Below are 25,371 nucleotides of genomic sequence, written 5' to 3' on the forward strand. Positions count from 1 at the left end.
TATAGACAGACTGCTTTTTATTTTGTATCAAACTGTTTGAGGTATATACACACAGTCCACACCTTACACTATAAGCAACAGGCAGAGGACACTTGTGTGGACAGACTTTACGGCGGTCCACGAGTTGGTTAAAAAATAAAAGAAATGAAAGTGCTGTCGATTCTTTCAAATGTGAGGAAGAGAGTCTATGAAGGAAGATTGTCCTCTTTAAATAAACTGTTATTTTGTGTGTGGGAGGAGTCAGCAGACAGAGTCAGCACCTAAGGACAGGGAGTCAGCGCCGCCATGAGGAGCTCCATCTTGTAGACAAAGTTTCGGCCCTCCATCTTGCTCCAATGGACCTCTTTGTACGGCCCTCTGAGGTGGCTCCACTTGGCGTCCTGGATGACGTCGCTCTTTGGCAGCTCTTTGATCTGGCTGCGAGGGAACTGCACCAAAACTTTGCAGCCGCTCTCTGGGCCGTTACGTACTGAAGAGAAAAGAAACTTTGATGAAAAACCACTGACAGTTATTTACTTTGCTGCATAATGATAAAGAGCTGCTGAGCAGACTTTTGTTGTTTTTAAACAATGACAATAAAGTTTCTCTCTTGTCTCGCCACACATTATTTTTCAGTGTTTACAGATATTCAGTATGAGTGTTGCATGGAAACCGGTTCATGATGCATTTCAATGATGTTTGAAGAGACGAAGTTTCCCAAAGATTCCCCAACTTGTATCAACCTGTCTGCTTAATCCTGAGTAATTTTCCATGAACTGACAGACTGGGTGTCGTCTTGATTTATTACATTAGTTTCTGCCTTTTCTTTAAAAAAAAAAAAAAAACCCCAAAAACTATATATATATATATATAATTTTTTTTTTTTTTTTTTTTACATTTTAGCCTTTATGGGGGGAGGTTAGCTAAGGGAGAGCCTGAATGTCTCATGCATAGAGGCATGAGTAGTACTGAGTTGCTGCTGCTAATATGCTCTTCCTACTACAGAGAAACCTGAGGATCCGAGAGCCATCAGTCTCACCTGAGATGGCGTACTCTCCGTTGGGAGAGGCAACAGTGACCGCGGAGGCATTTCCGATGCTCTCCACTGGGCCCAGACCTACATGGTTACTGAAGCTCAGGACGTGCCAGCCCATCACCTTAGCCAGCTGCTGAACTGCATGTACCTGATGCTGCGACATCTGTGAAAAGAAGGCAGGCATACGCAGAACTAAATACTGAAGCATTACAGTCAACAGTGTGCAGCCATGCTTCTAGTAAATTCAGCCTCCTCCAATAACTGTGGAAGTTACTGGTGTTACCTGTGAGAGGAGAAAGTCTTGCAGCTCCTGTTCCTGGTGTGACAGCGTGACCACACGTCCATCTCTGTGCACCACCCTGATCTGCTCCACACCGATGTTCAGCTGCAGCTGGATGGACCTAAACACACCAAATAAAACACAGTGAGCCTCATTTCAGAGGATCAAACACGCTGGTCCAGAGTCATGTAAACATCCATATATGAGGAGTGAAAAGCTTTTTTCACATCCATTTATTTATATAGTTCACAACAGCAGTGAACGAAAATAGAAAAATATAATGGTAAGAGGTAAGTGGAACCAAGATCTAGGCCATTTGCTTTGTTTGCAAAGTTTGCAAAGACTGCTAAATTTTGCCAAAGGTAGTTCACTCTTTGCAACACAGAACGCTGTTCTAAACAGATTTTTCAGGACTTCTTGTTGTGCTTAGTTTATTTTTCATATGTTTTTTGCAATTGGCGTTTGTTCAGGGAAAGATACTGCAGACTGAGCAATAATGCATTTCTTGCATTTCTCAAGGGTTCTGATGGGGTCTTTCTTAAAATTACTGGTCCCAGTAACAAAGGCACTTGTCGACTCAGAAATCGAGTGAAACTAATGACACACCCGGCAGAACTTTATGTTATTTAGCTCGTCATATTGCAGCCACAGAAATTCTTTTGTCCATGAAACCAAAAAAGCTGCGCTTTCTTTTTGCCTCATAGTCTGATTTGTCATAACTTTTCCATTTTGTGGTCGGCTTTTCTTTGGCTGTCCCCTCTTCACCCTGACCTGTCTTATTTGGCCCTGCAGAACTAAAATACCTGCGTAAATCCATCTGCTTTTACACACGCACTTGCATAATGATCAGCAATTCTCTGCACAATCAACCTCTATGACATGTTTAAGCTTGCTGCGGAAGATTTCACTTGTCATATTTGCATAGTAAGCTAACGAGTGATAAGGAATTGGAGAGGAATTAATCTGTCACTCACCAATCAGTACTGCCGCTCTCTATTCACAGTTTGCGCAATGGCAAAGTGAACGTGAAGCAAAAAAAAACAAAACAAAACAAAAAAAAGCGCAAATTTAAACGCGATTTCATTATGTCACATATTGACAGTGGCTCTTCGATGCCAATGACAACATTACCCAGCTACGTTTGCGAAAGGATGAAAAAGTATTGACATATATTTTTTCTTCCTATGATAGCCTGATGGGCAGGGCTGGGATGGATTTTGGTAGCCCGACCGGAAAAATCGCTAGCCCCGGGACGTCGGGATAGCGATTTTGCGAGCCCTGAGACTATTAAATAATAAAAGCTGCAGCTATTGAATATTTTAGTAATCAAGTATCCTATTGATTATTCAAGTAACTGGATAAGAAATACGTCTGCCTTATAATAAATACTTAAAAGAGAAAAAAACAAACAAAACAAACAAAAAACCCCCCACAGGTTATCAAACCCCCCCCCCAAAAAAACAGGAAATAGAAAATTGTTATTTCTACAGTGTGTACCAATGTTGTAATATAACTACATACAATGCCCATAAAAAACAACAACAAAAAACATTCATGCAAATCAATTGCATGCAGTGGGTCAAAAGCCCTACTTTAAAGTCCTCTTTTCTTCACATCAAAGTTCATTAAGCAGGTTGTTTTTTGAAGGATCCTACAAACTGTTTCCCAGTAAAGGTTGTGATGGTGATAACAGTGCTCCGATTTGGACACTAGAAAAATGAGCTCACCGTCTCAGTTAGACAGTCACTGTTGCTGCTGTGTTATCAGTCATTTTGTTTAAAAACTGGGGACCATGTGGGTTTAATGTTGTCATACTTTTTATTCACATGCTGCTCCTAGATACATTTCTATTGCAGGTTTGTTTTTAGTTGCAAATGTAGGTAAAACATTTGCATTTACATGGCGGCCACTGAGCGCTGCAGAGCCGAGCATTAAACAAATCAGCAAAGCAAAAACTTTGTGTCAAGGATTTTTTTCAATTGTTGAATTTTTCGATTACAAAATACAAAATTTATTAATTCTAATAATTTAAAAAAAAAAGTATTTTAAATTAAAATAACAATAGTACAAAATGAATAGTGAATATTTAGTAAATATTTAAAATCTGTGAATCTGTGATAATAAAAAATATAGTAAAAATAAAATGTACAAATAAAAAATAAATAAAAATAAATATTGATATTTAAAATAATGAGTAAAATAAACTCCTCTGCACTCCACTTACTTGCAGATCTGCTCGTAGCCTTGTGAAGTGATGAGCACCTTGACACTGGACTCGTATACGTCATTAATGTTGGACCAGTGAGCCTGGATCTGCGGGTCTTCAATCCGACTGGCCAGACTATCGATGGTACGTGCCGTCCTGTTGACCACAAACACCGTGGTACCCGTGAAGAGTATTGCTAAGCATTATACAGCCAACAAAAAGTAGCTAACAACAATTCTTCTGTTAAAAGGTTAAATATTTTAAGATAAAAGGACATAATTTAATTTCCATAATCAGTTTGGGATTAATAAAGTATTGTGATTCTGATGAAACAACAAAGACAATGTGAGCTATCTGCTAGCCAAATGTAGGCAAACGCTGCTTTTTTGGGCTGCTAAAGTTTCTGGAGCTCCTAAATTTGCAGTAAAATTCAATATTGCTGCTGGTAACTGTTTCTGTATTTGTAAAATTACATCAGGATATTTTACCTGCGACGTAGGAAGATGTGTTTGGCCTGTTTGATCATCTTCTCCAGCAGCCCCTCAGTCTGCTGCCAACTGGAGATTTCTGCCTTGTCATAGGCCAGTGGCCCTGCCAAACGCAGACGTTTGTGCCCAAAGGGAGCGCTAGAAGGGTGCGGTATCACCACAGAGCTCAGCTGCTGCTTGTGAAACTATAAAAGAAACAAATGTTGCCAATGAAATGTGCACTGAGACAATGAAATTTAAATTAATAACAATAGAAGTGTCTCCTGGCAGAGTAGAAGACGACAGGTTTCCAGGGTTGTTGTAGGTAGAAGAACACAAATATATCTTAATATCTAAAAAAAAATAATTCCAACATTAAAACTTTAAATTTACAAGAAAAAAACCCCTCATAGATTCCTTCACTTTGTAGCTGTATTTTTCTTGTAAGCACCCTCTGTTCATAAATGACTGTCTCTTCCTGAGTGCAATTCAGCCGGTGCTCTCTCCCTGTTAAAAGGGAGTTCTTCCTCCCCACTATCACCAAGTAATCCTGCAGGGGACTATTGCAGTTTTCTCTTTAATTCTCTATGGCCTTTATCTTGCATTCTAAGCACACTGAGACCTGACCAGTATTCCCTAACTGAGATGGATTTTTTGAGGATATATAGTTAAAAGTTAAAGGAAAAAGAGAAAAATATTTAGCGCATTTCAGATCATATCTGGTAGGTTTCCTCCAGAGGTGGTTAATAGATTGCGCTCTATAGGAATCTCACTTCTCACCTCTCTCATCATCTGATGCAGATTGTGTTCTAGTACGTAAAGGTGGTCGTCCGGTTTGGGTTTCTCTGGAGATGCCCGGTTGTTTTTCTTCTCTCCCGTAGAGTGGCACAGTGAGATTGACAGCTGCAGACCTAGGGAGAGAAAAATCACAGGTGTGTTTGGAGGGGAGAATGACACTTTGGATGAATTAGGGCAGGAGGATCATCAAAGACTCCAGTCACCCCAGCCATAAACTGTTCAAACTACTTTACAATTTGAACAGTAAAGTACTGAACAAGGTACTGCAGTATCCGGTCCCGAACCTGGACCGGATACTGCAGTACGTGACAATAAAAGTGATTTGATGTGATTTGATTTGAGTGTTCACTAAAAGTGAAAGAACATTCTTTACACTCTTGACAAATGTGAAAGCTGAATACCTCGACTTGATTACGGCTGCTCGTACGTAACATTAAGAATATTACTCAGAACATTAATATGGTGTTTGTTTTATAGATAAAAAGAGGAATGCAGCAGGTAGCACCTGTTACTTAACCTCCAGTAAAAGAGCACTAAAAAAGAAAGAAAGAAAAAAAAGAAGCCCACATTAGTCAGTCATTATGTTGAATGTTATTCTAGCTGTCAGAGCGCTTCATGTTCGTATTCATGCCTCTCTGCTTTGTCTTTTGGTCACTTCCTGTTTTACTTCAAAGGTTGTTTTTATCGTGTCTTATTTTGGTTTTACCTCCTATTTTTTGGTCTTTTGTTTTCCTTTCCCCTCACTGTTCCCACATGTGTCTTGTTTTGTAATCAACTGTGTGTGTGTGTGTGTGTGTGTGTGTGTGTGTGTGTGTGTGTGTGTGTGTGTGTGTGTGTGTATATATATATATATATAATATCACTTCTTGCCTTTCTTTATCAGATTGTCTGTCTTCCTCCATCCCCACCTGTTCTTATTTGGATCTTTCACCATTTGTTAATACCTATAGGTCCCATATTATTTCACATTAAGACGCGTTAACTCGAGTCTCAACGAATCCCCATAATGTATATTTCAAGTTTTAGAGAAAAATACCACACAGGTATTTTTTGTACGATGGCTGTGAGTCTACATTTTGGTTCTAAGTTCTATTAAATTACAACAAGACCACCGTGTTGTCATGGATTTCGTAGACATAGACTAATGCATCGATATTGTAGCATTTTTTAAAAATGTTTTCATCTCTTTAATGCCATCCACAATCACTTGACAAGTGGACAACCTCCCGTGCTCTTATTTTGAAAGTTTACTCTGTTGCGGCAGTCTCAACCCACGGTGAGACAAACTACATTTCCACCATTTTTGGACTGCAGTCCTAGTTCTGCTCTGAAGACCTGCTGTGAGCTGGAGGGTCCCCCTAACCTGCAGCAAGTGGAGAACTGGTCCTTGTGCTCAAGCACTGGGTCAGTTATTCTCTCAAGGCAAGGTATATGCTTCCGTATGGCACACATAAGCACATGCATAACTGTGAGAAACACTGAACCAGGACCCCATTTGTGTCACATTCTCACCTGGGAATGGCTGTGAGATGATCTGGTTTTTCACAACAATGTGAGGGATCTGGGATTTGATCTGAACTGCCTCCCTGGACAGCTGGGCAAAGATCTCCTTACAGAGCAAAACATTCTGAGCCGCCTCCAGTTTCACGTGCCATTGCTGCGTACCTGAGCAGAGACAAAAGAAAAGACCAAGAGTTTTGTTTGTGTGATTTACTCTTACAATTTAGAGTGGGCTCAGTCATCCTTTGCCAAAGCCTAAAGAGCGCTTTCTCACACAGAATGTAATAATTTAGTATTTTCATAAAATGCCCTTCTAGAAAAAAAAAAAAAAAAAAAACGTGGAAGAAAAGAGCCTCTGTGTTACTGAACAACTTTTAATGTGTATATGTGCTGAACCATACCAGCTTTGTTCTTTTGCTGTTGTCTGAAAAGGCTGACGGTTCCCAGATCACCAATGTCAGGAGCTTGTTTCTGAATGGACACCTGAAGATACAAACAGTATCTTTCTATTACACCTAATATATCTGGTAATTATTTAAAATCAAAGAATGAACAAGGAATGAGAAAAGATGAATAAAAACATATTATACATGTCATTTCCCTCTGACCTTGATGTAAGCAGACCCCTCCAGGTCACTGGGGATCTGGACGTCCAGTGGGCAGTAATCCTCTGGGATTTTTTTGTCCAGATCAATGTCAGTATTTTTGATCACTTCAAATGTGCCATGATGGGGGAAAAGGGAGCCTGCACGGGCAAACACAGAAGTTAGAAAACTTTTTTAAAGTGTCTTAATGTTAATCTGTAGGATGCAGCAGCACTGACTGAGTGAGGTGTTTTCCTCTCTTATCACCTGCACTGCGGTAGCTGAGGTCTCCCAGGATCTTGTCTCCAACTTTGCGTAGTTTCCACTGTGAGCGCAGCCGCAGCAGCTCAGAGTTGAAATCCCTTTGCCTCCTGTTCTCCTGGTTCTCTGCGACTGACTTACTGAGCTTCTCTGCTCCCTTTTGAAGGATCGTAGCTGCTGTGGCCAATGATTTCTTTTTACTGATCAGCTGGAAAACCTGTGGTGTCTGCAGGAATTGGAGAAGGAGCAAAAGATCTCTTTGTGGACAAACCTAAGAGTGCTTTGCTGACATTTAGAGATTTTTTTGTAGAACCCTTAAAAAAAAAAAAAATCAGTGTAAGTGACATGTTTAATTTACCTTTCCAGCTGCTGGATCCTGAGACACGGGGTCTAAAGCCATATACTTCTTCTCCTTCACCACGCTGAGCACATCATAGAGTACACACATCTCTGTGAGGGCGCTGCGGAGGTTGTTACGCACCGAATCCCAGGGCCAAAGAGACGGCTGAAATTTTACTGTGCCTATGCAAGAAAACAGAAAATTGGGCTCGATTCCAACAAGTGATAAAAAACCTTATGTTCTGTTTTCAATTCATTTGTGCAGTCTACTTGGTGGTCCTCCTTTCTTCATCAGAGTCAGGAGTAAATTGTAAATAAAGTTTAACTTTATTTAGCTGGATCTCATTACTCCTGAAATCCATTTTATTCATTTATTGGAGCAGCGGGTGTACTCTTAGGATTGACATAATTCATAATTCCATCAGTTTTCACAAGGCCTCCAACACCTTGCAGCCTCAAAACATGACAGAGGCTCCATTGTGATTTAAATGGTAAATAGATTGTTTCTTATACAGCACTTTTCTACTCTGAGCCCTCAAAGCACTTTACGCAACTTGCCTCATTCACCCATTCCCACAAGCACTTTTTTTCTATTCTCTTTATATGTAACATTCACATGCTTTCATACTCTGATCAACTTCTAGTATCTTGTCCAAGGATATTTGGCGTGAAAATTATATATTTATTGGTAATTATTCACCATCTAAGTGAAGTTCTGAACTGAAATGTTTAACCTATGATGAATGAAGTTCAGCTTGATATTTTATGTTGGCCTAAGGCACACATCAGCTGATTATACCAAGGAATGTGTGATGGCTCGTGTAGCTCTAGCTCCTTGCTTTATTTAAGCATTTTACCTTCTTCCTCCTCTCCATCCTGCTTGCCCCATTCTCGGTCCTTGGGTTCTCCCTCAACATCCTCCTCTGAGTCGGATCCCTGGCTGAAGTCAATTCTTTGTGCCAACTTTGCCAAGTTCTGGGACATGGATAGAGGAGGGACATAGGTCTCGGTCCCATCCAGGGCCACTTCCTGCACCTGCTTCTCACAGGAAGACTCGATGCTGATCCTCACCGCTGGACCACCAGACATGATGACAGACTTGGCTGAGAAGTGGAGTGGACAGGCAGAAAGGGTTAGTCATCAAACACAGACACAGGGGAGACCAGAAAACCTCTGAATCAAACATTTAATATAGGTTGTTTAATAACCAGAACACTAAAATACTTCACTTCCAAATGTTAAAGTGAAAAACGAAAATTAGAAAATGCTCCTCAACAACTTTGGATGATAATAATTCAGCTCTTTTAGGCACTTTGTAACGTTTTACTAGTTAGCAACACTAGCTAGTGTTAGCTCTTTGCTTAGCTCACAGCATAAAAGGAGACTCGAAAGCTTAAGAGAACAGCTTAAAACACCAAATACTATTTTACTCCTGTAAATCTTACCTCTGGCGTTCACTAGTGTTGGAGGTATCGAGGAATACTCGGGTATTGCATTAAATGTTCCAGTAGCGGTGAAAGGCTCATCAATACAGGAACGAGTGTAACTCCTGCACGGTCCCCCTCCCACCGCGATTGTGATGAACTCTGAGGCTGGAAGCTGTTTCAAACGCTTTGTGTCACTTTAGCACTATTTACGTATTTAATGTTTGTATATATATATTATTGATGTATTTTTTTTATGTATTTTATGTTTAAATGCATAAAATGTTTTTTTATGCAGATATAATGACTAGGAACTAATATTTCATGTGGACGGCAAAGATACGGCGGGCAGTTTAAACTACCGGATGTGACGTTCAGGACAAAGAAAAAAACAAAAACGTCCGTTTTTTGGGTTGGCATGGATTTCGGATAATAAACAGCACTTTAAGCGTCCTGCCTGGTAATTGCTTGTATAGTAAACACTTGTTTCAAGTTTAAGTTGTCCTACGGAACCTTTATGCCGGCGAACAAAGTGAAGCGTGCAAACATTAGCCGTCGCCGCTAGCTGAACCGCAACCTGCTGTTTGCTTTTTTGGGGGAAATGTCCGCCAGTGAAGTGCTCGAAAATGAAGAGAAAAGTGTCCAGATTAAGACCGAGTCCCAACGAAGAGGCTCGGATAATACGAGAGGAGCAGGAAAGGAGGAGAAAACTGCGGATACAGCAGGTAATAAGGCGGTGTTATGGCTTTCTGCTTCACTTTAGGTCCCTGATTTCCAGCACCTGTGGGATGTTTTCCGATGAAGCGCCAGTGCTTACTTGAACCCCAGTTTCTGTCTGATAAACACTATATTAAGGCTCACATGAGTTCATAACTTCAGGCTACATTAAATTTTACTTGCATGTGTAAAAGATCTGTCTTTTTGTGTGCGTACAGTCATTTTTTTGAAGTCTGATCGGGTCTGTTCTGTCTCCGAAAGTTGCTTTGACACATGAATAAACAAAGGCAGACAGTTTCAGGGTATTCACGTAGTATTTCTTTTAGCATGATGAAGCTGTAAAGTCTCGTATGTAACTAACCAGTGAAGGACCTAAAGTTCACAAAGTATTCTGCTGTGAAGTCTGCTGACACATTTTTATTTATTTATTTATTTTTTCAAATAAGATTAGATTTGCTGGTATTACTGGCCAAGATTTATCTTTTGTATTGCATCCATTTTTTTCTGTTGACAGATGACGTGATGAAGATAATTAAGTTGGTCATCACTGTAACCTACTGTCACTATGCCATGTGCATAGTTCTGCGTGATATATGCACACTGAGTGTGTGTTTTGTGTTGACACACAGGTGCGGGAGCAGCACCGGTACATTGCACAGCAGATCCGCCAAGATGTTGAGCAGAGGCGACAGTATGAGCTGCAACAACTTGAGCGGGAGCTGAGGAAGGAGTGGGAGCAACAGCAGAGGGAAAAGCTCCAGAGGCTGCAGAGGTTATACCAGGAGAGTCTCCAGCTGCTCGGCCAGGGGCACAGGAGTGCAAAAGAAAACGTAAGGCTAAAATAGTTCAAATTAGAGACACTAAAACGGGGATTATGAAAGAATAAAAAGAATGTATGAAACCAAATTTTGAGCCACATTGACGTAAATATAAACTCATCAGTGCAGTGTCCACAGGGTTTCTGTGGGTCATTAAAATGTCTGAAATTAGTTAGAAAATGTCTTAAACTTCCCGAGAAGATTCATCTGTTTAAGATAAATCATGTAACGCAAGCTTCATATAAATATACACAAATAATTATATATATTTGCTATTATTTTAATTATTTAATTTATAAAAATAAGGTTAATAAGTTGTCATGAATACTGAAATCCACAGATCAAAGTAACAGTGACAGTCCAAAATCCAAAGAAAAATATTTTGTCATCCTTTGGGGAAAAAACCTCCACCGAATACTCTTTGCTACGTTCTAGTTGTTGTGTATCCAACTAAGACATTTTGAGTGTATCATTGCACCAGCTGCTTGACCACATACTAATTTTTCACAACCTTAGTCTTTATTATATGGAAGTAATTGCAGGAGAGAGAGAGAGAGAGAGAGAGAGAGACATCCTGCATTTCCAATTCTCAACTGAAATTTTACAATGTGTCTTCTCAGTTGAAAGTGGACAAAAAGTTTGGTATGTTTTATCATTTGTACGCTGAAAGGATAAGACCTGTGCATGAAACAATTTTTTTAAAAAGACTAGAACGGAAATCAGCAGTCAGTGATGTCATCCTATCGTGTCAGCAGAATGAAGGAGAAATGTCAACTTTTAATAAAAGTTAAATTTAAACTTTGGGGAAAAAACATAGAAGCTATTGAAAGACTGATTACGTTACTAAAAGTTTAAACTTTGAATGACTTTTGTCAAATAAATTATGTCCCCGAGCTAGAGCTCCAACTTAGGTTGGGTTTTTTCACTCTGTGAGAAAACAAAATATTAATGTTCAATCTGCTTAAGGAAGAAGCAGAGTAATAGTAGTCTGGCGTGCTTCAGTCTTTTGCACTGGGACACTTTAGTAGTATTTGAATTGTTTAGAAAAGGCAGAATACACTGCACCATGTTGATATTTGATTCTTGTTAACCCTTGTCCATATGATATTTATTTTTCGTGGCTAAACTTGTTGTTCAAGGAACCCGACTTGGCAGCCATAGCTCAGAGGGAGGAGGAGAATCACGTCAAAGCAGAGGAGCGTTATCGAGAAGCGCTGAAGGAGCTCAAATCACAGAGGCTTAAAGACCATGAGAAGCAAAACCAGTGAGCGTCATCACAAGAATTTTCAGATGTTTATGTGTTTAAATTTAATCAGAATGAACTGATCATTAAACCTGTTGCTTCACTGTTCTGTAGAGTTGTCAATGCCAGGAAGAAGGCATTACTGGCAGAAAAGGAAAGATCAGCAAAGGTGGCTAGCCTTCCACTGCCTCTCCCAAACCCTGTTCAGGTGATCTTCCCAAACAGTGATAATAATTTCCTGAACGTTTCCAAATCCTGAATATCAAATGAAAGTAAAGCTAAATGAAAGTCAAGGTAACCTTGTCTTCTCTCCTTGAAGCAGAACATCAGTCCCAAAAAGCCACGTTTCGTAAGGAGATCGGATGTGAGTGCTTTCGCTACCACACATTACCACATGGCCAAGAGTACAGTGGACAGAGAGGTGGACATAAACCAGGTAAAACACCCTCTGATTTTTGTTTGTATTCACCAGCGCGATTTGTCAGAGTTATCTAATCGATCTGCCTAATCAGCCAAATGCCCACGAGGAAGCTGAGCTACATGCGAAAAGACAGCAGGACTTGGAGACAGAGGAAATGAGGAGGAGAGAAGAGCAGCTGGAGAAGGCTCGTCTCAGAGGGAGGCAGGCTCTGAGGAAGGAACAGCTCATGCAGGTACAACTTGACTGTTAACCTGGCGACTAATTAACCTAGTCACTTACATGCCAGAATAAAGAAATTCTTGTGGAGGTTGCACTTTCATTACATGTTTAAAAAATGTAGTACATGTTTGATAGGCTTGCATTTAACTTGTTTAGCTGTAAGAAGAGATGAGAACTGTTTACTTTTTGGTCATATGAAGTGCCTGATCAGTGTTTAATGGCCTCCTTTAGGATCGTGAGCGTTTGTTGGTTGAACTGGAACACATGCAGCAGACAGATCTGCTCAGGAGGAGGCAGCAGGTGTCGCAGATGCCTCCTCAGATCTTCCAGCCTTTCTATAAGAGACAGGAAATGAGGGAAGACTTCCAGAGGGAGATGGAGTTCGCCTTTGAGGACATGTACACTGGAGAGAGGAGTAAGGACTCTTCATCGTGTATTTTGTAGCAAATACGGGTTTTCAGTATTCATACATGTTCTTAAAACCAGAGAAGCAAAGTTGGCCAGAAATGGGCACTGAAGTTGCTCTGAAGCCTCTTTAAACTTTGTTAATTGTTACAGGGGTTAAAGGTGACCTGGTGGTCCAGTTGGCACCTGAGCCTCTTCCAGCCCATTCCACAACCAGCCAAGATCAAGAGCTGGATGTCACAGTGGATGAAATCACAACACCTGAAACAGAAAATGCACAACATGACACAGAGCAAGAACCTGGAAGCACTGAGCAGGAAACATCAGCTGAAGGTGACCAGAAGCACCAGATTTAAAAACTCAAGTCATTCTTGTGCAGTTTATAATAAGATCAGTTGTCAGATAATAGCTTACTGAAGTGTATTGTATGAATTATGTCAAATTCTGAGACAAATAAAAAACCTTCTGGCCCAGAATGTAGCATGAATGTTGAAACCTTGATGTAATTTCCTTGAGTTCTTCTTTGTTTGCAGTGGTTTCCCAGAAACCTGCTCCTCGACGGGCATTGAAGAGGCTCCTGGATCGTATCAGGAGCCAAAGGAACCAGTGGATTGACCACAGCAGTCGCAGCTCTGCTGCTGATTCCCCAACGATCATCCGAGATCAGATCCCAGAGCGCGACATGACGATCGAAACAGGCTCTCTGATCAGCGGCGGAAAAGACGAATGGACCCCCACCGAGCCCCAGGAGGCTGACCGGTCTCCACCAGGTAATCAGTGACTGTGATCAGCTGTAAGAACAATCTACATAAATATTAATAAAACTATTAATATTCTTTTAACAGTTTAAAAAAGTACAAATGTTTATTACAAGGTAATAATCTTGTGGATTTTTTTCTGAACTCAACCAGCATCAGAGAAAACGCCGCTGCCATCATCAGCTTCAGATACTCAGTTTCCTGCTGCTCTGGCCAATAGAATCCAAGAGTTTGAAGAAGAGCGAAAGAAACGGGTACGTGTTCATTTTAATTTCTGTGAGACTTTTCACTTAGATGGGAGGAGTTAATATTGAGAGTAAAAAACTTAAATGTCTGTACTCTGTGTCCCGTGATGGTTGGGAGCTGGTTTTCTAGTCCTGCAGAGATGGCACGTTCACTGTCCGCTAAAATCCGAGCATGCCTGCAGGGAGCTCTGTAGTCAGATGGAGGCGGTGTACAAAGTATGCGAGACTACTGCTCTGTGCCCCCCTTTTGTTTGATTTTCTGTGCCCCCCTTCTCTATTCTGTCCCAGAATTTTGACACTGCAGCAGAGCATTGTTGATCGAACAGATCTTCTCTATATTGTAAGCACTTGTTTCATTGTTGTCCCAGTACTTCATCACCAGTTCACTGACTGGTTAGAACCAGGTTTTGCTGAGAAACTCATTGTGGGCTTGTTGTGAATTCCTGCTGGTGATTTTTGGAGAGGAGGTGATAAAGATTTTTACCAGGGGCTAGCTTTGAATTAACAGTAACACACCTGATGCAGCTAAAATTTTATCTTCTAAACTAAAACGTAGCTCAAATCTGAGTTTGCATCTAGTAGCATCACTTTTTAAGCCTCTTTTTTTTTTTTCCTGCCCAGGAAGCGGAGCTTGAAAGGGAGAAGCAGCAGCAGATGTTTTTGCTGCAGGAGCTGGAAGAGCAGAAGGCCAAGTTGGAGCAGATGCTGCTTGAAGCTCAGCAGGAGAAAGAACGACTGAAGGCTGCCGTGACCCAGGAAGAAACCATTAACCAACCAGAAGTGCCAGTCCATGACCACGATGTCATCTCTATCACCCCTAATTTAGCCAATGAGGTAGGTCAACTGTCAAACCTATTCAATTTTCCTGTTATCAGGTTTTTTTAATGGCTATTGAAAATTCTATTTATTGGATTAATCTTGACATGCTCATAATAGCGAAGATGCAAAATATGTCATGGATGTTATACATGCTGTTAACATCTTCTGATGCTTAACCTCCTTGGGTCTAATATTACTTTAGTCTGAGAAACATGTTCAGTTGTTATTTGTTGTTTTTTGCTTAAAGTTGACCAACGTATTATGTATAATTTGCTCTTGCCTGATTTACAGTTCAAAATAATCTTCACATTGTTGTATGTGTTTTCCCTCATGACATCCTGACTTTGAAGCAAGCTACTTTAGCTCCTCCTCCTTTGAGCAATTCTTCTGATTGGCTGCCTCTCACAAACAGAAGGTTTGATTAACATGTAGGTGGAGCTTCTGTGCTCATAGCCCAGGGGCGTGGGAACTCCAGGCCTCAAGGGCTGGTGTCCTGCAGGTTTTAGATATCACCCTGAGTCAACACACCTGAATCAAATGATTAGTTCATTACCAGGCTTCTGGAGAACTTCAAAACATGTTGAGGAGGTTAGCCATTTGAATCAGCTGGATCAAGAACACATCTAAAACCTGCAGGACACTGGGCCTCGAGGCCTGGAGTTGCCCACCCCTGTCATAGCCAGAGCCTGAGAAGATTATATTAGTGATGATTTATGACAATCCAGGACAGAGAATCAAGTACAGCTTAGATGGGATATTTTCCAGATAAGAAGAGAAAAATTAAGTTGAGAAAATAAATCTAACAGATTCACACACACTTGGGAGGGACTGGTCAAAAACTAGTAATGTGAACTGTGGAAATTCAAGGTTTTGTCCTCCACCACTGTCTTCTGTGAGGGGTTTTCCAGGCTGTATGAGTAATCCCTTCCTTTGTGTTTGATCTTCACAGGTAGTTCCTCCTGCAGATAAGGACGACCATAGCAAAAGGATCAGAGAATACCAGCAGCGGTTGTTAGAGCAAAACAGGTGTGATGAATAAATCAGTTTGGGCCAGTTTGTGATTCTGAGTTTACATAACTTTAATGCCTTTGACCCTCCTGTTTTTGTTGTTGTTTGTTTGTTTTTTAATTTTAGAATCCACCAAAGAGTGAAAGTGGCTCGCCAGCGCCTGGAGGAATACCAACAAGCTCTACAGATTCGTTACAACATGACTGCCACTTCATTACTACCTCCTGTTGTGCCTCCAGGCCTTGCTCATCCACCTCCAAACAGTACACAGTGTGTTTGTCATCCAGGTCGTCTGCAAGCTGCGCCGGCTCCTCTCCACGCTCCTCTCCACGCTCCCTGGGCCCCTTTGCAGGCTCCTCTCCATCCTCCTCTTCATGCTCCTCTCCACCCCTCTCTGCAGACTCCCCATGCTCCTCCCCATGCTCCTCCCCATGTTCCTCCCCAGGCTCCTCCCCAGGCTCCTCCCCAGGCTCATGCAGTGCCTGTGTATAATCATGAATTGCCACAAACCTCTGAGGATGTTTCCACAGAAGAATCTGACACATTAACGTCCCCTCCCAGCCTATCTGGTTTTAGTCTGGCTTCCAAACCGCTGCCAGATGATGTTGAATCTGACTCAGACAGTCTGAGATACCAGAGACTAAATGACACGTCTTGGCTGACTGACAGCATAATGGAGAAAGTAACAGAGCACCTTCCAGAGAGAATGAGACCGCTGTCAGTCACCAAAGAGAAGCTGCCTTGTAAACGATTCACAGAACATCACTCTAGCAGCATCCCAGTGCAGCCATCCTCTGAACCCATCAAAGTCATGAAATCGACCATCGCAGAGGTTACAGCTCCACTTTCAGGTTATGCTCTGGCTGAGGCAGAGGCCTCTCGGAGCACTGGATCCCTGAGCGTTGGAGAGGACAACATGGAGAGACAAAGACAAGAGTTGCAGGAGGCCCAGAGGCGAGTATTAGAGCAGAGGGAGGCACTGATGCTGCAGCAAAGGCAACGAGAAGAGGAGAGGCGGAGACAGGACTTGGAGATGGTGCAGATGAGGAGACAAAAGGAGACATTGCAGGCTCTGATTAATACCGATGCACAAGTAAGTGAGAGGATTGTTAAAGCAGTTATTTTGCAGTAAAAAAAATCATAGTTTTAAGAAAGGATTGAGTAGAAACAAAGACTGAAAAGCAGAGTGCCAAAAAACACCGTCAGCTTAAATGTTTAAGAGTGAAAGAACATGTGAGAAATGAACCATCCTGATGACTTTTTCTCACCTACAGCCAGTTTCTCGGCCTGATGGTGAAACGGCGGTTTCGGAGAACATTAATCAGAACCGCCTCCAGTTACTTGCATCCCTGCTCAAGGCCATAGAGGAGTCTAATGGAGGAACTTTATCACACCTAGAGGACCCTCAAGATCGCGACAGCTCCTCTGAACAACATCCATCCAACAGCAGTCAAACAGGTAGCTGACATGTTGAGAATGGAGATATTTTTCCACCTTTTCAGAACGATTTCCAGTTAATTTCAGAACTGAAAGTATTACAAAACTGTCAAAATGATTTCTGGGACAAATGCACATGACTGAATGAAGTCAACAATAATAACGATCGTTCTTAAGTTAACAAGCACTATTACAAACCACTGATCTTTATTCCTTAAAGGGTTCGTACGGGTGCTTGAACTCCTTGAAAATCCTTGAATTTTAATGTTGTCTTTTTCAAGGTTTGACTAGTGCTTGAATTTCAGATGTGGTGCTTAAAAGTGCTTGAAAGTGTAACTGTATTTCATTCACAACAAACAACTATCTGATTGAATAGTTTTCTTATCAGATAGAGAAATAAAATGAGTCGCAAAATGTAAAAGCAAAATTTCCCCGCCTGGGCTGCCTTGCGTCTGTTTCGACGTGTGACTCCGCCCCTCCCTCTAACAGTCGGGGATGAGTGCGCTAACATACCTGTAGGTTGCTGTTGTAATGAGTGTTTGATGGAAAACGACAATGGCGGAGTTGGCGCTCTCCAGTCGCATGATAGGTGAGTCCTAGTAAATAATTTTCCAGTACGTGTACGTTACACATGCAATTTTTTAAAATTATGATTATTATTTTGCTAGCTATCAAACTGGCTGGAGAAATGATTGAAACGCACTGAGAGTGATGCAGTGTGGCAGCGCTATTATGGAATATGCTGTGAACTTGGCTAACATTACTTGGCAGTAATGTGAGTTAATTTACTCAAGTGAAAGCTTGTGAGTGAAAAAAGAAAAAAACACTCCTTCCCTATTGGTGGAAAAATGTACCATGTCGACCAATCAAAAAATGATATGGCAACATGTGGCGTTTGATCGTTTGGGAAGAGGGGGAAGTTTTAGGAGTGACCGGCGGGAGAGAGAGAGAGTTTTGATACGTGAGAGATTTGTGACGTTTACCGTGTTTGGAGTCTCAAGTTAGTGTGTTGTCTTGTGTAGTTAGTGTGTAGTTGTTGTTTCGTGTGTTAGTTCTACTAGTGAATGTCACAGTTGCTGCAAAAAAACCACTAAAGGCAGATTGCAGTGTAAACGCTGAGTGACACACCTGCTGTCAGACCTGCAGGTTTATCCCTGTGCTGTTCTCATCTGTGTTATAGTGACACAAACTATTTTTTGGAGTTGCATAAATAATTTGTGTGCCGCCTTATTTGACGCAGAGCACCTGATTGTTCTGTAAATAGTTTGAAATGGTTATATGAAAAACGCCTGAGCCTTGGCTGCATTTTTAGGTAAATAGTACCAAATAACTTTTTTTGCAAAACTTGTGCATATTTTTTTAAGAATGTACAATTTCTATTTGCATTTCAAGTTATGAAAATGATTCCTTAAACATGCTTGTGGTTTTTACAGTCAAAAATATCACTTTCTACTCATATTTTAAATTATGTCTGAATTTAGATCAATTGTGCTGAAATATAGGTGAAAAGGTGAAATATAGAGGCCAAATCAAAAGTAGTCAAAAACGGCCAATGATAGCCTGGACACCAGAGGGTTAAAGGCTAAAAGCAAAGTTGTCACCAAGTTCTGTTTATATTTGTTTGTATTACTGCAGTTTTTTAAAGTATTAACTTGGTGCCTTTGGGTGAAATAATGGTAATACGAGGGAGTGATCCATATAGTCACAAAGAATAGCCACTTGTTTCTGTGCTACCAAAGTTCCCCGGCTTTCATTCAAAATGTGTTTATCGTCAGCTCCTACACATTAAACTACTTAAACATTATAAATGTCTTCAAGCTCACACTGAGGCCTGTGGGGCACAATCAGCCACTCAGACAGTACACACATTTATGTGTATTTATATGTGATTATTTCATACTTTAAGGCTGCCTGTTTATTTAAGGCAGATGAACAAAATACATTGGGATTGTACATAATAATATCACGGATGATAAATTCAATAGATTTTAAGTAGATGCTTGTGCATTCTTAAAGGCTTGAAAAGGGACCTTGAAAGTGCTTAAAAAGTGCTTGAATTTGACCCTGAAAAGGCGTATGAACCCTGTCCTTAATTAATGCAACGGAAATGTTGCTTTTGTTTGCCTTATGTTTCAAAACCTTCTGATTTTTCTCCTGTGCAGATTCAAGGCAGAATGTCAGATATTATAAAGCCCCCGTCAGTGTTTCACAGTCAGGTTCTCTTTCTTTTTCCTTTAACAGTTTAATTTTGTCTTCTTTAAAAACAGAGATGAACAATTAATTACAAATCCTTATATTTGTGTCTGGTGCTCAAAGAACATTTTGGGCACGAGAACGTTTTCCCAAAAGCGTTTTCCAGCTTTTCTGCAAAAGTAAAAGTGGAATCTTGTCTTGTCTATCTTCGTTAGAGTCCAGGACGGGACACTATATCTTCATCTTTAAATTCAGGCTTTGTGTTTTTTGAATGTTGTCATTGTTGTTTCTCAACTTTAAAACTGTCCTAATAAACCTGGGCTTCAATAAAAACAAGTACCTAGCCATGCAGTCTACTGTAATGGGATTACAGCAAGTCGGTTTGTGAAAATTCCTCTCCTAGATATTCCACAATCAATTGTAAGTGCTTTTATTGCAAAGTGGTAGTGTTTAGGGATAACATCAACTCGGTGTGAGCATGTAAAGTTGCAGAGCGAGGTCACTGGCATTAAAATAAAATGTAGAGTAATGCATTGTTTTTAAAAATGAAACGGTACACTTTATTTATTTATTTTTTGTCCATATTTCTGACTGGTTGTTTCTCTTGTGCTTTAAAGTTCAGAGTGATGCTGCTGCCGGACCTGGCCTGACATCAGTCCTCCACTCAGGACACCTCCACCCTCCACGAGCAGCAAAGCCCCCTGTGACACGCCTCAGGCTGGGCTTCTTGGAGATGATGACTGAACAGCACGAGCTCAGTGCTATTCAAGAGGTGGAGACTCCGGTCGATGCCAGCCAACTCGCAGGTCTGCTCAGCTGCAGTAAGACGTGGATATCGGGCAGTTTCATCTCCTGCATGTATAACACTGACTTATTTATTTGTTTTAGCTGTAGGCCCAGACAATGGTGTGACAGTTCCTTCACACATTGAACGCTGGGATCAGCAGGAGGAGTACGACTCGTCTATGGCTTCTGACAGGACTCTGCAGACAACCTCGGAGTTCAGCAGTGGACACAAGATCTCTGAAAGATTAACCAGCTCAGGGACAAGTTCAGGGAGATCCAGCCTCTGGAGAGAGAGACTGCTACTGACAGAGGCAGGAGCATCTCCAGAATCCTCCATCTCTGGTGGGTAGAGAAGATTTAACATAGGGAAAAATGGTACCACTGAATTCAGGGAAATTAAAGATTTCTTGACGTGGAAACACTGTTTTCTAGATTCAGTCCCAAGAAAAAAGTCCCCCCTTTCCTCAGACTCTGGGAGAGGAGCAGATTTCTCTGGTCCTGCAGTGACGAGCTACAGATCCCCCACACAGGTAACCAGTCCAGTGACAATTTTCCCAGTGTTCATATAGTGTTTATCAGTGCTCTTTCCTCCCCTGGAAAGCTCATGTAGCCCATAGTGGGTTAGAAAGCTACAAGGGAAGGAGCAGTTTTAATATGCAGGAAGTAAATGTCAGTGCATATTAATACTGTTATGTATATTTTAATACCCTCTGAGGTTCACATGATGATGTGGATCAATGATGAAAAATAGCCAAATCTGAGTGCTTGGGCAGCATCTGCCTCAGCCTGTGATTATGTTTGAGAAGCTGTGTGTGTGTGTGTGTGTGTGTGTGTGTGTGTGTGTGTGTGTGTGTGTGTGTGTGTGTGTGTGTGTGTGTGTGTGTGTGTGTGTGTGTGTGTGCGTGTGATGAGTGGATGGTTTGTTTGTCTTTCTTCTTTCCTTCCTTCCACTGAGCGATGATGTAAACATAATAAACCTGAAGTGTATTAAATTAAAATACATTTCATGATGGTTTCTACACTTGAACTGAGCTCAGTGAGTCTGCGTAACACCAGGTCTATGTATGAGTCGGTACATGTTATAACCCAAACACAAATTTAAGTTGTCTCTCTACAAATGGACAGAGGTCTTCACTATCCATTTGTAAGAGTGTTATCCTGTATATAAAAGATAAAAAGATTCTGAACTTGAAACATGAAGTATCTCGGTGTCTTTTTGTAATGGCCAGTAGGGGGAGACTCCTCTGGTAATAAACAGATGGACAAAAGACAGACGTCCCCACAGTGACATTTCCCCCTAACTTTGTATTTTGGAGCTTCAGTGTTAGTGTTTAGGTGGGGTTTCCTGTTATAGTAAGTGATTCTTCAGGGGTTTGGTCTTTTGTTGAGTACATCACTACTGGTCAGGATGCTCATATATACAAATGCATTAAATATTCAAAACATAAGTTTGTGTGTGCTTTCATTTCAAAATGCCTCAATATGTTCAACTGTATGAATGTGTGTCCAGAGTGTGTTTATCTCTATAACAAGATAAGATGCCATGACAGTTTATTTTGTGTCAGTCTCCAAACAGGCCTCCTGGGTCTGACAGCTTCTCTTCTACTACCATCTCCACCGGAAGCTACATGACTACTGACCCAGAGCAGAATGTAAACACCGGTGAGGAACAGCCAGGTGTGTAGGTGACATGTCTGTGCAGCTTTAAATCAGATGATCCAGCAGATACTGGGGTAGTTCTTCATGATTAAACGGATAATATGGTTAAACTGTAAGGATTATAAGGGAGCATGTTGTTTATTGTTACAGCTGTGTGCTGCTGTGCATTTGCATGGACTTATGCCTTAAACTTTAAAGTGAACCTGTTCTGCTCATTCCCACTTCCAGATTACTATTCTTGGATTTTAAAGTAACTTTGCATGATTCTGGGTCTTTGTGCAGCTCATAATTTCATTTTCTGTCTGAAAGAAGCCGTTTAAACTTCTCCCTTCTTTAAAATGGCCTAATAAGACGACTTTGCTATACTTCTAATGTGCTGACCTGGTTCTTCTTCTTCTACTTTAGATAAATCTCTCCTCCATAAACGCACTGATCAACAAGAAGGTGGAGCAGATTTACAACACGTCTCCTGTCTGTCTGGTGAGAGCTTCTGTGTTAAGGAAAACTCAGCGACTGGCCCTCCTGGTCTGTCTGTGGACTCGATGTTCAGTGACAGCAGTATCCAACAAATTATAGACAAATATACACGGGAACTTGACCTCTCCCTCAGCTCTGCTGGGAAAACAGGTACAAAATGGACATGTTTATTTGAAGGCGATGCTCTGTCTTCACCTTGATAGTTTAGGTAGGAGTGTTAAGACATGGTGTGATAAGATGCTGAGATGTGACAAAGGCTGTCTGATAGCACAGTGTTTTATTCCTTTGTTGATCTTTAGACAGTGAAGGCTCACATATGGAAGAACGCAGCGCTTCGGTCTCTCAGCAGTCTTTGTTTCGAGTCTTGGAGAGAAGAGGGGAGGATGAAAGCTCTGCACGACGCCAGTCTCTTCTCTCAGACGCAGCAGGAACGGAGACGAGAGGCCTGGTCAGTGATTCAGTTTTAAGCTGTTATACTAGAGTCCTTTGAAGCTGTTTGTAACAACTGTTATCGATATTTGAATACCCTGAGTGATGATGTAAACATAATGAACCTGAAGTGAACTAAGTTAAAGTACATTTCATGATGGTTTCTACACTTGAACTGAGCTCAGTGAGTCTGTGGGCATGCACATGTTGTAACCCAAACACAAATTATGAGTATTAAGCTGTATATAAAAGATAAACATAGACTCTGCACTTGAAACAGGAAGTACCTCAAAACCAGCTAAATGTCTTGTTTGTAAGGCCCGTTGGGCTCAGACTCCTCTGGTAGTAAACAGACTGGACAAAGGACGGACATATCCAGTAACATCACCCACTAGCTTTGTAGTTTGGAGCTTCAGTGTTACTTGTAGCAGCAGACTATATCAATCAGATTTTAGAGTTGAAGTAGTAGAGTTTTAACTTGTACTTGTAGATGAAGCAACAAACTGTGTTAACTGACAATGGTTTTCTGAAGTATTCCTGAGCCCATGTGGTAATATCCTTTACAGAATGATGTTGGTTTTTAATGCAGTGCCGCCCGAGGGATCAAAGGTCACGGGCATTCAGTGTTGGTATTTGGCCTTATGTGCAGAGTTTTCTCCAGGTTTTCTGTATCTTTTGATGATATTGTAGACAGTAGATGATGAAATCCCCAGATTCCTTGCAATTGTACATTGAGAAACATTGTTCTTAAACTGCTGGACTATTTGCCCATGCATTTGTTCACAAAGCGGTGAACCTCGCCCCATCCTTGCTTGTGAGCGACAGAACCTTTTGGGTATGCTCTTTTTGTGACAAACACCCATTTCCAATTAACCTGTTCACTCATGGAATCTTCAAAACAAGTGTTTTTTTGAACATTCCTCAACTTTCCCAGTCTTTTGCTGCCCCTGTCCTAGCTTCTTGGAACGTGTTGCAGGCATCAAATTCAAAATGAGTGAAGATTTGCAAAACAACAATAAAGTTTATCAGTTTGAACATCAGATGTCTTGTCTTCGTAGTGTATTCAACTAAATATAGGTTGAAAAAGTACACAACGTCCCAACTTGATTGGAATTGGAGTTGTACATCTACAATGACAATGTAAGGCTATTCTGTTCTATTCTATTATGTTCTAGCCAGTCTCTAAATTGCAAAAAAAAAGTGGAAAGTAGATTTAGAAGAATTTGACTTCTTCTTTTTTTTTCTTTTTTTCCCCTGTTATCGTTGCAGGAAGTGCACAATCAAGTGGATCCCAAAGTGGGCGAGTTCTCTGCTGGAGCCTCATTACTGGTTGACGATCATGAGCAGGATTCTTTCCGGCCTCTGATTGGTCAGCTGGCAGACCGGTCATCCTGCCTCGTTACCGAGCAGAGGGATTCGGCCCTGGAGCAGCTTGTTGGTCATCCGTCGGCTCACTCATCAATGCTTGGTCACTCTCCGGGCCAGCTGTTCTCCCCAAGTGCGGGTCAAGATGGATGGGATTCCACACTGAGTCGGATGATTGGTCGGCTCTCCCATCAGTCCAGCTCTCACTGGTTGAGCGGCGGGCGAGACCTTTATGCAGGTCATATGATGGGTCGGATGGAGACGCAGCAGTCGACCTCATGGTTAGATGAAGCTCCCGATGAGAGCCAGATGAGACCCCTGGTAGGAGAGCTGGACGAGTCTGCAGAACAGCACAGTGGAAGCTCAGGTAAAATGATCATTTGACTGAATTTATCAATTAATGGCTGAATATCAGGGAAAGTGAGTGAAACCTAATATCACATTCTTAGCTACAGTGCAGTGAAAATAACTAAATATATCAGTAATTTTATAGCAGGATATGTAGAGCTCATATAATATGCTGTATATAAAAGATGGACCTAGTTTCTAGATCTAATGGTGTATTTTTGCAAAACATAAATCAAGGTTTTCCCCTTGTGTGACTGCAGTCATTGCCCCTAATAGCCAACTGGATGAGAACTAGTACAATCAATACCTGGCATCAGGTTACAATGATTTATTTTCAGAACCTGAAAATTATGGCATGAAAGTAAGTTTTTAAAAAAACACTACGTAGAAATGTGATTTTTAATAATCTTTTTCAGGGAAAATGACCAAATATTAGTTTGCTGAACAACTTTAGCTTGAATTCTTCCAATTGTGAGTTTTTGTCTCATTTCCACTTCAGTTGAAGTTAAACACGAGCATTTTGTAAATAATGGCCCCCATTAAAGTCAGAGACAACAGTAATGCAGAGTATGCTTTTGGATGATCACTGCCACATCTTGGTATCTGTGAGCTCCACCCCTCACCCAGTTTCAGAACACAGAGATGGTGATTTGTAGAAAAACAGCCAACTTGAGGCTTAAAAAATAGGACCATTAAATTATGGGACTTAATTCATCTTCTATAAACAGTCTCATACAAACCAGCTGTCTTCATAAGCATGTCCACCATGAAGTTTGACGTGTCATTCATTTGTTTGCAGGTAAAAGAAATCGTGTGACTCTTGGTGTCTCAGCTGACATCCGGGTCCCATCATATCCAGCGCTGCCTCCCGAGGCCTCATCACACAGTGCCTCTGTCCCAGCTATGAGCCCACATCCACAGGATCCGACACAGCAGAATCAAACCAGTTCAACAGACATGGACTCAGGCAGAGCTGAAGGTGTGGTACAAAATATTCACGTAAGACTTTACTGGGGTCAGTCATCTGTGGTGACACTTTACAGTAGCAATCAAGATAATCCGTTTATTAACTGGTTATTAGAAAGTTGAAAATCATGTTAAAAGTGCATAAGCAAGGAGGTGAGGTGGCAGCTCCCTTCTTATGCTTGTG

General features: G+C 41.2%; 2 protein-coding genes across 7 annotated transcripts in view; one reads left to right on the forward strand and one right to left on the reverse strand.

Annotated features, from left to right (window-relative positions):
- On the reverse strand, nucleotides 1–9,068 carry med17 (mediator complex subunit 17). Its single transcript, XM_040039728.1, has 13 exons — nucleotides 8,896–9,068; nucleotides 8,308–8,553; nucleotides 7,470–7,633; nucleotides 7,118–7,337; nucleotides 6,875–7,011; nucleotides 6,668–6,749; nucleotides 6,279–6,431; nucleotides 4,749–4,879; nucleotides 3,990–4,174; nucleotides 3,520–3,657; nucleotides 1,299–1,416; nucleotides 1,019–1,178; nucleotides 1–469 (listed from the first exon to the last, which is right to left on the reverse strand). Exons 2-13 carry the CDS (start codon nucleotides 8,537–8,539, stop codon nucleotides 261–263), a joined length of 1,929 nt encoding a protein of 642 aa, XP_039895662.1. The 5' UTR covers nucleotides 8,540–8,553; nucleotides 8,896–9,068; the 3' UTR covers nucleotides 1–260.
- Nucleotides 8,478–25,371, forward strand: part of cep295 (centrosomal protein 295) — a 20,778-nt gene continuing 3,884 nt past the window's right edge. For 2 of the 6 annotated variants that reach the window (XM_040039726.1, XM_040039727.1), the window contains exons 1-22: nucleotides 9,277–9,599; nucleotides 10,221–10,421; nucleotides 11,549–11,673; nucleotides 11,767–11,860; nucleotides 11,972–12,088; nucleotides 12,165–12,305; nucleotides 12,524–12,707; nucleotides 12,851–13,030; nucleotides 13,231–13,467; nucleotides 13,609–13,709; nucleotides 14,322–14,534; nucleotides 15,469–15,545; nucleotides 15,654–16,620; nucleotides 16,802–16,985; nucleotides 19,775–19,963; nucleotides 20,046–20,285; nucleotides 20,376–20,473; nucleotides 21,509–21,620; nucleotides 22,008–22,229; nucleotides 22,379–22,527; nucleotides 23,778–24,240; nucleotides 25,021–25,200. In XM_040039726.1, coding sequence (XP_039895660.1) covers nucleotides 9,501–9,599; nucleotides 10,221–10,421; nucleotides 11,549–11,673; nucleotides 11,767–11,860; nucleotides 11,972–12,088; nucleotides 12,165–12,305; nucleotides 12,524–12,707; nucleotides 12,851–13,030; nucleotides 13,231–13,467; nucleotides 13,609–13,709; nucleotides 14,322–14,534; nucleotides 15,469–15,545; nucleotides 15,654–16,620; nucleotides 16,802–16,985; nucleotides 19,775–19,963; nucleotides 20,046–20,285; nucleotides 20,376–20,473; nucleotides 21,509–21,620; nucleotides 22,008–22,229; nucleotides 22,379–22,527; nucleotides 23,778–24,240; nucleotides 25,021–25,200 — 4,573 coding nt within the window. In that variant the 5' untranslated portion in view covers nucleotides 9,277–9,500. Of the gene's footprint in view, nucleotides 8,583–9,276; nucleotides 9,600–10,220; nucleotides 10,422–11,548; nucleotides 11,674–11,766; nucleotides 11,861–11,971; nucleotides 12,089–12,164; nucleotides 12,306–12,523; nucleotides 12,708–12,850; nucleotides 13,031–13,230; nucleotides 13,468–13,608; nucleotides 13,710–14,321; nucleotides 14,535–15,468; nucleotides 15,546–15,653; nucleotides 16,621–16,801; nucleotides 16,986–19,774; nucleotides 19,964–20,045; nucleotides 20,286–20,375; nucleotides 20,474–21,508; nucleotides 21,621–22,007; nucleotides 22,230–22,378; nucleotides 22,528–23,777; nucleotides 24,241–25,020; nucleotides 25,201–25,371 lie in introns of those variants that run through there. The other 4 variants (XM_040039725.1, XM_040039724.1, XM_040039722.1 and 1 more) reach the window with 4 other exon arrangements.

This window comes from Simochromis diagramma, unplaced genomic scaffold, assembly GCF_900408965.1.
Source record: "Simochromis diagramma unplaced genomic scaffold, fSimDia1.1 OVJJ01000031.1, whole genome shotgun sequence".
Taxonomy (NCBI): Eukaryota; Metazoa; Chordata; class Actinopteri; order Cichliformes; family Cichlidae; genus Simochromis; species Simochromis diagramma.